General features: G+C 42.9%; 1 protein-coding gene across 1 annotated transcript; it reads right to left on the reverse strand.

Annotated features, from left to right (window-relative positions):
• Positions 1-9214: 9214 nt before the first annotated feature.
• On the reverse strand, positions 9215-11264 carry HES1 (hes family bHLH transcription factor 1). The gene is made up of 4 exons (XM_073675060.1): positions 10908-11264; positions 10727-10822; positions 10236-10323; positions 9215-10004 (listed from the first exon to the last, which is right to left on the reverse strand). The coding sequence occupies exons 1-4, from the start codon at positions 11013-11015 to the stop codon at positions 9484-9486; spliced, it is 813 nt and encodes a 270-aa protein (XP_073531161.1). The 5' UTR covers positions 11016-11264; the 3' UTR covers positions 9215-9483.
• Between the last annotated feature and the right edge of the window lie 2693 nt (positions 11265-13957).

Raw genomic sequence — 13957 nt, forward strand, 5'->3', positions numbered from 1 at the left:
TTATAAGATTATCTCAGCACAGGAATATTGTATTTAAATATATCCAATTTTGGAAATGATCAGTATTCCAAGATCTATTGATTAAAAAGAACTTTGTTCTTGGGACAACCCCATTAAGCCCTGAAGTGACCACTGAACGTGGCGAAGAACGCAGTGTGATAGCACCCTTAGATATCTGTTGGCTGACAGCTATTCTTCCTGACCCTCAGGCCGTTCCAAACGTCCGCATATTTCCGGTACCGGATCCGTGTCCCGTGTGTATCATACGCGTGGCAACCATGTGCCACCCATGTGCCGCATCAGGATCACACATACCGGCGCCTTGGAATCAGTGTACAGTTAGCGCTGTTCCCAAGCGCCGGGTCCTGAACGCTGCCCTCATCATGGTTTTCTGCCAGCGCTGTGATCAGCACCAGCAAGAACAATGATGAAGGTAGTAGTGCCTGCTCCCGCAGTGTCCACCTATAAAAATGAGAATAAAATAAAAAATCCTTATACTCACTTGTCCTAAGTGTCCCCCGCTGTAATAATAATAATATAATAATAATCATTTTTATATTTATAGCGCCAACATATTCCGCAGTACTTTACAATTTTAGGGGGTACTTATACAAACAATACAGAATAAGCATTTCTCAAATCAAAAGGAGCTTACAGTCTATGAGGAAATGGGGGAGACACAAAAGGTAAAGTGTACATATATTGTATAATGCAGCCTTGATGTACTCTGTAATCCTCTGACCGCTCAGCAGAGGAGCCGGGGTGAATGAGCCGCTGCAGCAAGCAGCCCCAGAGCTGCGCTGCACTCAGTGAGTGACAAGACACTGCTCCTGAGCTCAGCTCTGGGGCCACTTGCTGCAGCCATTCATTCTCCCTGGCTCCACGGCATCAGCAGTCAGAGGATTACAGTGGGGGACACTTAGGACAGGTGAGTATAAGGATTTTTTATTTTAATCTCATTTTTACAGGTAGACACTACGGGAGCAGACAATACTACTCTCATCATTGTCCCTGCTGGTGTTGATCACAGTGCTGGCAGGGAACCAGGATAAGGGCAGCGTTCAGCACCCAGCGATTGGGAACAGCGCTAAATGTACACTGATTCCCAGGCGCTGGTACTTGTCACATTGATGACACACGGATGTCATCCGTGTGTGTTCAGCGTGAGACACTTTGCGTCCGCAAAAAAACGGACATGTCTGCGTGTGGAGCACACGGACACACGGTCCGTGGAAACACACTGAGATGTGCACAGACCCATAGATTTGAAAGGGTCTGCATGTGTCAGTGTCTCCCATACGTGTGGAAACTGTCACTGTATGGACATCTTCAGGTTTCTGCTTATGTGGATACTAATGGTAGCTGAGCAGTGAACTGTAACTTTTAGGTGTTGTGTTTTTATTATGTACAACCTTGTATGATTACTGTTATTTTGCCCCGGGCTGTCGCTGTGGAGAACAAGTTCACTCAGTTATGACATGCTTATCTGACTTTTAGTATATAGCTGTCTATCAATCACAGTGACTATAAAAACTGTTGGAAATGTACAAGTGTTATATAATTGCTCCCCAAAGCTGTCTCCTTACCTTGGGTCTTATCATTCAGCTGACAGCCAACTAAACCTTTCCACTGCTGCACTTATATTATAAAAGCCATAAAAGGTGGTGACAGAAGGTGAACATTTACCAATGTGAATTGTGACCTAAACTACTGTTGGCTCCACAATAGCAAACCCAGTAAATGTATGAGAGATAAGCAGCCTTGACAATTATTATAAGTATTTGTATTTCTGACACAGAAATCCACATTATACCCAGAATAGTGGGAAATCCTAGATGAAAGTAAATGTTTTACACCAACATAGACGGGATTCTTTGCAGTATTAGCAGTGACACTGTAGAAATCTGCCACAAGACTTTGTCATTTCCAATTCAGTGAAAAGTTCAGACGAGCGTATGAAAAATCATCCGAATTTCATCCAGAAACCTTATTTTCATCCACTTTTTATCCATGTGTCCGTTTTTTACATCTGAGTGAAGTCTATGCTACATCCGTGTGCAATCTGGTTTTATACATCTACATTTGAGAGTCCTCAGTGGTTGATACCTTTTCATGGCTAACTGAAAAGATGGTAACAAATTGTAAGCTTTTGAGGCTACTCAGGTCTCTTCATCAGGCTATTATAACACAAAATCTGAAGAGTCACATATTTATACACATTAGGATACAGAAATAATGCAATAGATGAGACAGGTAACGTTAAGCAGAGCTATTACTGTGGGAGACAGATAAACAGTTCTGGCTGTAAATATTGGATTGGTTCATAGATAAGGGCTGTTATGATGACCCCAAAGCTCTGAGGAGCACATTCCTTAGTTGATGTAGAATGACATAAATCCATGCGACACATTCATTCCTGCTCTGAAGGTGTCAAAGGACACCATTAGTTTATATTCTGAGACTCTTCTGTCTCTCTGAGATTTGAAGTTACCTTTTAATACCAATAATTTCATGTCTGTGATGTTGTGATCAGGTAAAAAATAATGCTTGGCCACAGATCTATTTTTTCTTCTTTTACTGTGTGGCGATGAGGATTCATCCTTGTCCTAAGTTTTTGCCCTGTCTCCTCTACATACAGACACCCTGATGGACATTTGGTGCATATAATTAAGTACACTACATTAGGTGTGATACAGCTGAAAGTACCTGGGATCTTGTATTCCTGATGTGAATTGGGAATCTTTATCTTGTCTGTGGTCATTATAAATGGACAGGTTTTACATTTTTTCTGGTTGCAGGGAAAGGTAGCTGTAGCTGGTGGAGATGACAGGGAGCTTCTGACAATTATGCTTCTTAGATTTGGGGTTTTTCTGAAACACAGAAGTGGGGGGTCTGTAAATATGGATTGTAATCGGGCATCTTTTTGCAGTAAGGGTTGTAGTTTCCGTGCAGCTCTTCTTAGCACTTCCAGATTTGGATTGTAGGTGACTACTAGAGGCACCCGGTTGCTTTCTTGTTTAGTTTTGTAATATAGGAGATGATTTCTTGATATTCTGGTGGCTCTTGTAATCTGGTTCTCAATTGTTCTTGGATGGTAGCCCTGATTCAAAAAGGTCTTTCTGATGCCACCAAGGTGTTTGTCTCTATCCATAGGGTTGGAACATATTCGATTGTATCTGATGGCTTGGCTGTAGACAATAGAGTTTTTTATGTGTTTCGGATGGAAACTGTCCCATTTAAGGTATGTTAGACAGTCGATTGGCTTCTGGTACAAGGATGTCGCTATTTCATTGTTCTGTAGCATGATGTACCGGATGAACTCTCCTAAGCAGTCTATATGGGCATGTTCGTCATAGAAAGTTTACTAAAATTATACCTTGATATCAGTAATCTGATGTCTTATTTCACAGAAATCCACTATTTTCTTAATATTTAAATTCTATTTCTGGGCCAGACATAGATCTCCATGGGAATCTGTCTCCAGAGCTTATTTTAAATAAAATAGGGCTGTTACCAGTGTGAGACATGTAGATCAGGAGAGCAGACTGTCAGTCATTACATGTCTCACACTGGTAACTCCCCCTTTCATTTATAAAATGATCTCTGGAGGCAGATTCTCATGCAGATCGATGTCCGGACCATAGATCTTAACAGCTCATTTACATATTAAGAAAAATGTGAATTTTTTAAGAATAAGACATCGGATTGCAGATATAAAAGTATCATTTTATTCAGCTTTCTATGAGCTGCATGCCCATGTAGACGATTCTATTGACATATTCTTTTTAAGTGACCTACTCAAAAATGTTCCCAAATCAAATGCAAGTGATTACTAGTACAAGGGGTTCTGAAAGGCTAGTTATTTGGGAGAATATTAGGTCTTCATCTTTCCATGATGGGAACAGTTGTGCTGCTCCATTAATAGTAAAATATCTCAGCATATAAGTACTGACTTCAGACCAATGACCTACAAATTTGCTGTAAGTCACTGTGATATATGGAGAGTCACAAGGAGTAAATGCAGCCTTAGACCCTCTGCTCCGCGCCCTGCATGTCTTCTTATTATTACAGGAGATGGATGTGTGCGCTGACAGTGCTGACAGATGATCTCTTAGGACAGTGAAAAAGGAAGCACAGGGACACAGGACTATATTATTAGTCACACATTTCAACACATCCTAAAAGTCAAACACATCAAACCACTGCAGCTTCTACTGCTAAAGATTCTTCATAGTGATCAGCGTATGCAGAGGATGCTCTGACGATATTACTGCACAATGGGGTGTAAACTTTACACAGGGGAAAAAAATGTTCAATCAAAATAAAATAGTTGTATGCAGAAAAAAAAAAAGAAAAATATCACCAGGAATAATTGTTAAAATACTAGTTTGAAGCTAAATTGCTAGTCATCAAGTCACAATTCTATACTCTAAAGCCTTGTTATAGTGGCAGTGTCCATTAGGGTAGGTGCACATGACAGCTTTATCAAGCGGTTCTGCTCCAGAAACCTACCTGAAAAAGCGCCCAGAAAACGCTCAAGAGAGTGAACATATGCAATGCTATGGAAAAACAAATTGCTGTTCATATGTTCAGGCTTTTGAGTGTCTTTTTACCTCTTTCAAAAGACACCAAGCGGCTAAAGTGAGCTGACCGCATGTCTGACCAAGTCTTGGTGCAGCGCTGACTGCATTTACTTTACTTCCCACGGCAATCAGTTCTGATGAAGGTCTAATAGATCGAAATGTTAATTTGTGAATAGCCAATAAATGTATCACGCTTTAAGAATATTTGAGTGTGTATTATATATACTGGAACCCTACTTGGGCACCTGAATCACTCACCCGGAGTGCGGTATACTTCTTCCTTGTAAAGTGAACTGACGATTTCTTGGGCATCTTCTGCTCTGAAAATGCTCCATAATTTATAATACAAGTTAATGGAAAGGCTCCAACGTGCCCAGAAGACTCCTGGGTGTCTTTTTGAGCTCTTTCCCAACATTTCTGCTTCAAAAACTAGCAGGTTTCGTCATTGTTGAATGAGGAACATGAAAACACCAGAAGATGGTAGTACAAAAGACCATACAAAAATGATGGAAAAACGCTCAAAAAAATTACCAATGATCAAAAGCGATGAGCAAGCAGTCAGGAAATTACAATAAAAAAGCTAAAAAACATGGTTGAGAGCAAAAATCACCCGAGTATCTTGAAGCATCTTCTTCTTGGAAAACCTGACGGGTTTGACCTCATGTAACAGGTGTTGTGTGCACAGACCATTATGTATGCGATGTTCGGAATGCAAAATCTACTTTAGGCCATGGCTCCACTATCAGTATTTGATCAGTATTCGGTCAGTATTTTTTCTCAGGAGTGGGAGCCAAAACCAGGTGAGGAACAATCAGAGAAAATGTATAATAGAAACAAGTCACCAATTCTGCATTTATCACCCACTCCTGGTTTTGTCTCCCACTCCTGAGAAAAAATACTGACCAAATACTGATAGTGGGGCCGTGGCCTTACTATGTGATCAGGACAGATCGTTGATTGTTGACAGGGTCCATCAGTTTTCCATCATTGTGTCATTTGAGTGAACATAATAGTTCGGCATGCTTAGAAATGTGCTGAAAGGTCACATTGGAGAGCAGACTGCAGCTAACCTACAGAATTTGGCTGCGGGTATTACGTATTGAGCTTAGTGTATGAACTGAGAATACATCATAAGGCTATGTTCACGTGTTGCGTTTTGGCTGCGTTTTTTTTTTCTATAGCAAAACCTGCTCTCTTGGCAGGAAAGAAGCTGCGTACTAAAAGCAGGTTTTATTGCTACGTTTTTGCACTTACTCATTGCTTTCTGTGGGTGAAAAAATGCTGCAAAAGCGCTGAAAGAAGTGACATGGTGCATTTTACAAAAAAGCAGCTCTTTGACAGGAAAAAAAAACAATGTGTATTCATGAGATCTCTGAAATCTCATAGACTTTGCATGTACTGTAAAACGCAACTTACAATTTGCATAAAAATGCAGCAAAAAATCGCAGCAAAAGCGCAACATGTGAACATAGCCTAAAACTTTAAATTGAGTTTTGCAGGCTAGAGTTGAGATCTGATATATAGAATAGACAGCATAAATCATCCTGTAATATGAAAAAGCGGTACCGGAGATATCCGTGTCCTGTGTGTTCGAGTGTGTCACACGTGTGGCAACCGTGTGCTGCATCAGGATCACACGGACGGCACCTGGAAATCAGCGCTACAGTTAGCTCTGTTCCCAAGCGCCGGTGCTGAGTACTGCCCTCATCATGGTTCCCTGCCAGCGCTGTGATCAGCACCAGCAGGGACAGTGATGAGGGTAGTAGTGTTTGCACCCGGTGTCCCCACTGGTAAAAATAAGAATAAAATAAAAAAATCAATGTATTCACTGATTCCCAAGCACCGGTATGTGTCACATGGATGACACACGGATGACACGCGGATATCATCCGTGTGGGACGTTTTGCGGACCGTGTATCCACAAAAAACGGACTTGTCTCCATGTGGAGCAGACGGACACACGGTCCGTGGAAACACACTGACATGTGTACAGACCCATAGATTTGAGTGGGTCTGCGTGTGTCAGTATCTCCGGTACGTGTAGAAACTGTCACCACACGTACTGGAAACACTGATGTGTGAAAGAGCCCTTAGAGTTTAGTAATTGTTACATTTTTCTCATATATTATATATTTAGAAGTTCTCTATATGGATGGAATCTATGATAAGTGCAGTCACTTTTTTCTTTACTTGACCCAGGCAGCTTTCATTATTTCGCATGCGCACAGATAGGTAAATATAGGTGACTGCAAAGGAGCTACATATATTTGTTAGAACAGATTGGGTGAAAACCTTATTTAACACAACAATTTTTATTGTTCATTTTAGAAGGAGCCAGCAGGGGAAGAAAAAGGGCACAAAGTCTTGGTTGGTATAGGGACAAACATAGGAGTTTTTCGGGAGAAAGTTACTTTTGGAGTTCTTTCACATGCTTGATGTCAGCTATGTGTACCTGTAGGGGGCAGTGTCAGCTTGTCAAAATCTGATCTAAGTAACTGTACCTCGAAGTAACTGACTTCTTGGAATAACTCAGTGTAGCACACTTGTGGTTTAAAAGTATTTGACTTAACCCATAGGCTTATGAATAATAATACAAATTTGGAATAGTTGTTGGCCACATGCAGTTTGCAGCATATTTCCCGGGACATGTCAGTGTTACAGGATATAGACGGCACAGCCTGGGGCTGCCTGGGTCTCGGCTCAGATCTGTCTCGTCTCGTTGGTTTTCATTGTGGCTTTTACTTCCTAAACACCTGGATTTGTCAGACACCTGGCTGCTCCAGACAGAGCACAACACGTCTGGATGCTGGGATTTGACAAGGAATTCCCTGCAGATCCCGGACTGTCTGAAATTGTCCCATTTAGTCCAGGCTTGTTCCAAACTTCCAGAGGAGCTGAAACCGGAGATGTGGCTCATTACTAGATAGCGGGGACCTCACTAGGAGTCATCTAGCGCTATGTAACACGACTATTATTATTAAGACACTGCAATGGTCACTCATGAGTTTAAAAAAAGAAACCTTTAGGCTATGTGCCCACGTTGCGGAAATGAAGCAGAAAATTTCTGCTTCATTTCCGCATGTCCTCTCCCGGAAAAACGCATGCGGAATTCCGCAAGTGTTTATCGCGCGTTTTCGACATGCGGAATTGCCTTGCGTTTTTTATTGCATTGTATAAGGCAATTCCGCTTGCGGAAACGCAAAATTAATGAACATGCTGCGGATTTTAGAACGCAGCATGGGCATAGAACTTGCGGATTCTCATTGGGGACCATGGGATGCGGATTACCAAGCGTTTTACAAGCGTTTCCGCTGCGGAAAATCCGCAGCAAAAACGCTTGTAATCCGCAACGTGGGCACGCAGCCAAAAGGACACTCGTTGGATCACCTGTGCCAAAGATGCCCAAGATCTCACATAAAAAATCAGGACTGGAAACCACATTTCCATTAAAAAAAAAAAAAAGTTATGCATAAGAATGTAGATATCAAATTCTTAAATAGTCAATTATGAAGTCACCCACTCCCTTCACTGGATACAGTTTCTCCAGATTTTCTCACATGGAGCCCATGCCTTATCTTGGGCATACGTCTATAAATTTGATTTCTGTAACTCTTTTATACAATGAACCAATATTAAATACATATATTGTAAATTATGCATAATTACCGTGTTTCTTATTGTCGGACTCTAGTGTTTATAGACATGACAAGAGAGGAATCATATTCTAATGTTATACAGTAATCTAATTATTCTATATGTGCACATCATACATGGTCTTTATATGATTTCTCACATGGTGCCCAATGCCTTATCTTGGGCATACGTCTAGAAATTCTACATTGTGGGGGTAATTTTGAGGTCTGATGACCGGATCGTGCAACGTTATGTAAATGCCCTATTTATTATGATGATGGCAGGACCGTACATGACAAGCACTTTCTACCTATTGTGTCCTCCTATTTCCTTATAGATTGTAAGCCTGTGATCAGGGCCCTCACTCCTCCTGTAACTGCTGAACTGTGTGTTACTTTGTGATGCCTTTATATGTAACCGCTTAATTGTAAAGTGCTGTGGAATATGTTGGCGCTACATAAAATTACTATATTTCTACCTTTCTGTTGTATGTCTGCTACATTTGTGTAGAATAAGCCAATATTAAATACATACATTTCAAATTATGCAGAATTATTTCCTATTGTCAGACTTTAGTGTATATAGACATTCCAAGAGAGGCATAATATTCTAATACGCAATAATCTAATTATTCTATAATCATTATCTGCACATTATACATGGTCCTATATATGAATTCTCACATGGTGCCAATGCCTTATCTTGGGCATGTCTATAAATCCTATATTGTGGGGTGAATTTGAGGTCTACTTTTCTGTTGTATGTCTATAACACTTTTGTAGAATAAGCCAATATTAAATACATATATTGTAAATTATGTAGAACTATTTCCTATTGTCTGACTTTAGTGTATATAGACATTCCGAGAGAGAGATAACATTAGAATAATATGATATATGGTATTAATAATCGAATTACTCTATTCTATGTGATTTCTCGCAGGTTTTGATAGTTCCGACCTTGTCCTAACGCATAGAGCCAACACTGGAGAAGCCTAGTATCTTGAAAATAATAATAATTGTGCGGTTTTATTAATGACATGTAATGCTTCCACAATAGGAAGAACGTTAAGAGCTTATTCAATGTCTTTGGCATCTCAATAAAAAAAGAAACTTTCGTGTAGAAACGAAATATAAATTGCAATCTTATATTACAAGGGCACATTCAATATGAACATTTCCTATGTACAAACATAGTGCATTCTCACTACAAAAAGGGATCACTAGTAGGAACTAATCTTCCTAAAAGAAAGCGCCTCCAAGTCCATTCACCATGGCCTCCATACAGAGTCTGCAGTGCCCGGGGGCATTACGGAGGGGGACACTGCGGCAGGTAGTCCACTGTTCACACTGGAGTTAGTGTAGACTGGGATGACAGATCCATTGTGTGGGAAGGCCGGGTTAGTGATCAAGAAGGCAAACTGTCCATCTGACGCTGGCACCAGCTGAAAGCCTCCGTAGACCTTGGCAGCTTCTACTTGTGGGCCACCCATCTTGCAGGGAACCCCACCCATGGGAGCCGGGCTTCCTTGTGGTGCACTGGCAGGAAGCTGAACTAATGGCTGTCCAAAAGCCGGGTGTGGGGTGGCAGCGGCTGGCATCGGGGGCTGCGCTGGGTAGTTCATGGCATTGATCTGATTCATGCAGTTGGCCAGATGTCCCAGGAGACGGGTCCGCACGTCAGTGTTAACCCCTTCACACGTGGACAAGAATCGGGTGACTTCATTCATGCACTCGCTGAATCCTGCTCTGTATTTCCCCAGGACTGTGGGGTCTGTGTTGAGAGCCGCTGTGGAGAGAAGAGGAGGACAGCCGGTTACATGGGGAGATGCGGGCACCACTCCATGGATCTGGTGCAGGTCACGCAGGGAATAGCACAGCTCCCTCCTCCCCTCCCCGAGGCCGGAACATGAGCTTCACGTAGGAGCTATAAATAAGCCCAGACCGTGGGAAAGACGCAGCAGAATGGAGAGAATGCCATTCACACCACAGGAGGAAGTCTGCCTGGATCAGGACTCACCCGTCATCTGGACTCTCTGCAGGTTCCGGAGGTGCTTCACGGTCATCTCCAGGATGTCAGCCTTCTCCAGCTTGGAGTGCCGGGAGCTCTGCGGGGACAACACGGCCATTAACCTCCAGCCCAGCAGGACTAAGACACATACACAGAGGGGCAGGACACGGACTTATCTATATTACATACTGGCAGAACAGATAAATAGATATCACATACTGGCTGACACATCTATGTATTTACTAATATATATATATATATATATATATATATATATATATATATATATATATATATATATATATATATATATATATATATATATATATATATATATATATATATATATATATATATATATATATACTGCCAGTGTGTGAGATAGATATATCTATATATCTCTGTGTGTGCGTCCCCTGCCATTGTGTGATGAGATAGATATATATATATATATATATATAATCCATCACATTATCTATGAGCCACTGCTGGACACTTACATCCTTCTTCAGGGCGTCCAGGATGAGGGTCTTCAGCTGGCTCAGGCTCTCGTTTATTCTCGCTCGCCGCCTCTTCTCCATGATGGGTTTGGATGACTATAAAGAAGAGACGTGTGAGTGTCTGGGCTCAGTAGTGCCCGGTCCGGCCCCGCACACCTCTCCACAGCACCGGCTCCGTTACCTTTCTGTGCTCGGAGGCAGTCCGGGGCTTATCCGGGGTGCTGCTCATGCTGGCCGGGGTGGCCGCCACAGGAGAAGAAGAGCTCTTCTCCATCATGTCAGCTGGCATCTTCTGACTGCACGCAGCGATCTATGGTCCAGAGCAGTGAGGTGGATGGAGGGCGTCCTGGGGCAGAGCCGTGTGCGCGCCCGGCGCTCCCTGCAGTGTGCGGGCTGCGTGTCACACGGGTGCTGGGTGCTGCTCCGCCTGGCGTGCTGCCCTGTGCGCCTGTGACTGCCCTCCGCTTGGCTCCTTCTTTATATAGCGCTAACTGCACGCGAACGGCTCGTGTGAAACTTCCCAAACTTTCTTTCCCACAGTAACTTTCAACCAATGGCAGCGGGGCACACGCGTGGGCTGCACCAGGCCATTGGCTGCAGGGCGTGACGGCTAGAGACCAATGACAAGTCACGGAGAGTGTAAGGGGCGTGGCTATGGGGGCCTCCTGTCAATCAGCGGCACCGCTGTTAACCCTTGAAAGATGCGGCAGCGGGGTCTGCCCCGAGGACACGTCCTGCAGTGCTCCACCGCGTAATACGGGGGTGGTGTAATGGGTGGATGATAGCTCAGATGGATGGATAAGATAGATAATAGATGGATATGGGGTAGATGGATGGATATGGATGGATAAGATAGATACTAGATATGTTGATAGATAGATAGATAACAGTTTAGATCGATAGGAGATAAATAGATATGGGGTAGATGGATGGATACATATAAAATATTACTTGATTTTCCTGTTAATGTCATCTGTGCTGTGTGTCTATATACAGTATCTCTATGTCACAAAATATCACATAATGGCCATTTATCTTTATCATCTATGTACAAAATATCTATATTAACCATCTGTCCCATCTGTATATAGCCATCTCATCCGCTATCATTCTATATTTTTATTCTTTTTATCTATCACGAAATATCGATCTAAAAGAAAAAAATGAAAGCATCACCAGCCGTCTAACCAAAGGTAAATGTGTGAAATCTTCCCGGACAACTACCCGGCCTGATCGAAAAATATGGACGCAGCGCTCCAAAAACACAGTGCGCCAATGCTGGGCAGTGATTGCTGTGGTTTGGGAGTCCTGCTTCATTTTTCTATTAATCTATCTAATATAAGAAAAGATGGCCGCACTGCTAGTCCAGGTGTTCAAAAGTTCTAAAAGATTATTTTCATCAGTCCATTTCTGCGATGGCAAAGTTTCAGCTCCACAGAGCCGTTATTGTATGTAGTACAGGGGACAGGCTGGGGCCACTCTCTTTTCAAGCTTTATCTATGTAATAAGAAAACTGACCAGCACATCCTGAGTGTGAACAGGTGCCAGCTGCAGAAACTGCACAATATATATGTATCTTGGCCATAATGGAGTGCTGCTGCACTTTCTTTTTCATATCTATCTATCTATCTAATATCTACCCCATATTTATATATCATCTATTATTTATCTAATATCTTTCTATGATCTATCTATTATCTATCACATATCTATCTAATATCTTTCTATTATTTATTATCTATCACATATCTAGCTATGTATCCCATATTTATCTATTATCTTTCTATCCATATATCTATTATCGATCACATATCTATCCATCCCAATGAATCCGATGTCAGCTGTGCAGGGCTGACCCCATTCGCCCCCCGCAGTAGGCGCAGATTGCCCCCATGCCTGTATACAGTGAACCCCATTATATACACCCCCTGGATTGGGACGTTTCTATCTACAGTAATTATGGCAGTGCGCCCTAGAAATTGGTGGACTGAACCTAAGCCTCAGTGCGAGCCTAGATGGGGCAGATCGATTATTGGGGGGGGTGGTGCTGGTCACGTGTGGCAGTAATGTCATGGTCGGGTACTCTCCGCATGGCTGCAGTGGAGGAGCGGTGCTCGCACAGGGACAGTCCCGCAGGCTGCACACAGCTCGCGGTGCCAGGCATCACTCCAGCTCCAGGCACAGGACGGGTGTGTATCCCTTTAAGCCTGCCTGCAGTCACGAGGGGGCCGGGAGGGGGGGGGCGGGGCCGGAGCACGTGCCAGGATGTTTTATTGCCGCTGTGGCTGAGGCTGGGCGGCTGGATGTGTGTGGGAAGGAGGGGGGGGGACATGGTTTAGATTATGCCGGGAGAAGGCAAATAGCAGCTGCTGCCCTGAAGCCTGGGAAAACCACTCCCCTCGCGAGATGGATCCGGCTCATTGGAGGAGCACAGGCTCGTCTCAGCGGCCCTCGGTAGGTGGCGCTCAAGAGCTGTTTTCCATCATCAGCATTAGCAGAGCGCTCTATAGCTTATGTACAGGCTGCACAGTAGTAGCATGCTGAGCTTTGTGCTGAAGATTTGGAGCAGAAACTCTCCAAAAACCATGAGGAGTTAAACAACTATGTGTTTTGAGTGGAGAATTGGAGAGTTTCTGCTCCGAAAAACTCAGCAAAAAACTCAGTGTGAGCACGCCATAAGGTAATGTGCGCACAACAACTTTTTCATGCAGATTCTGTCTGGATACTTCGTCTCTTGCTACCTCTTCTAGCCACGTCAGGGTTCGGTTAAAAGAAGCTGCACGTTCATTCTTTGGGTTGTTTTGGATAGGAAGCCGCTCGCCGCTATAATGAAAAGTAGAGAAAAAAAGAGACAGTAAAAAATGGCGGCAAAACCGACAGTGAAGCCACTTCAGGAAAGGACCACTGGTGTGTTTCAGAAATGGTTTTGACAAGTAAAACTTTGTGTTGTGTGTATATCCCGTTACAGGGCTGCAATAGACGGACATATGGCCTCTGTATGCTATGGGGAAATATAGACATTAAAAAAGTGCCGCCAAACCGTTCTCCACATACTAATGATTGCTGACTGCAATGAGTGGCCCCTGGAATCCTTCACATCTCATCAAGCTATGGCAGAATTGGATTGTATTACTTTCTGATAAGACAAACCCTGGGGTGTGATTTCTCCTGTTTGTGCCTCCAGGCTGCTTTGTCTCACATTAACACTTTAATGGGAACCAGAAATATTCT

This window comes from Phyllobates terribilis, unplaced genomic scaffold (genome assembly GCF_046119375.1).
Source record: "Phyllobates terribilis strain yellow unplaced genomic scaffold, ASM4611937v1 Scaffold_3__8_contigs__length_932513732, whole genome shotgun sequence".
Classification (NCBI taxonomy): domain Eukaryota; kingdom Metazoa; phylum Chordata; class Amphibia; order Anura; family Dendrobatidae; genus Phyllobates; species Phyllobates terribilis.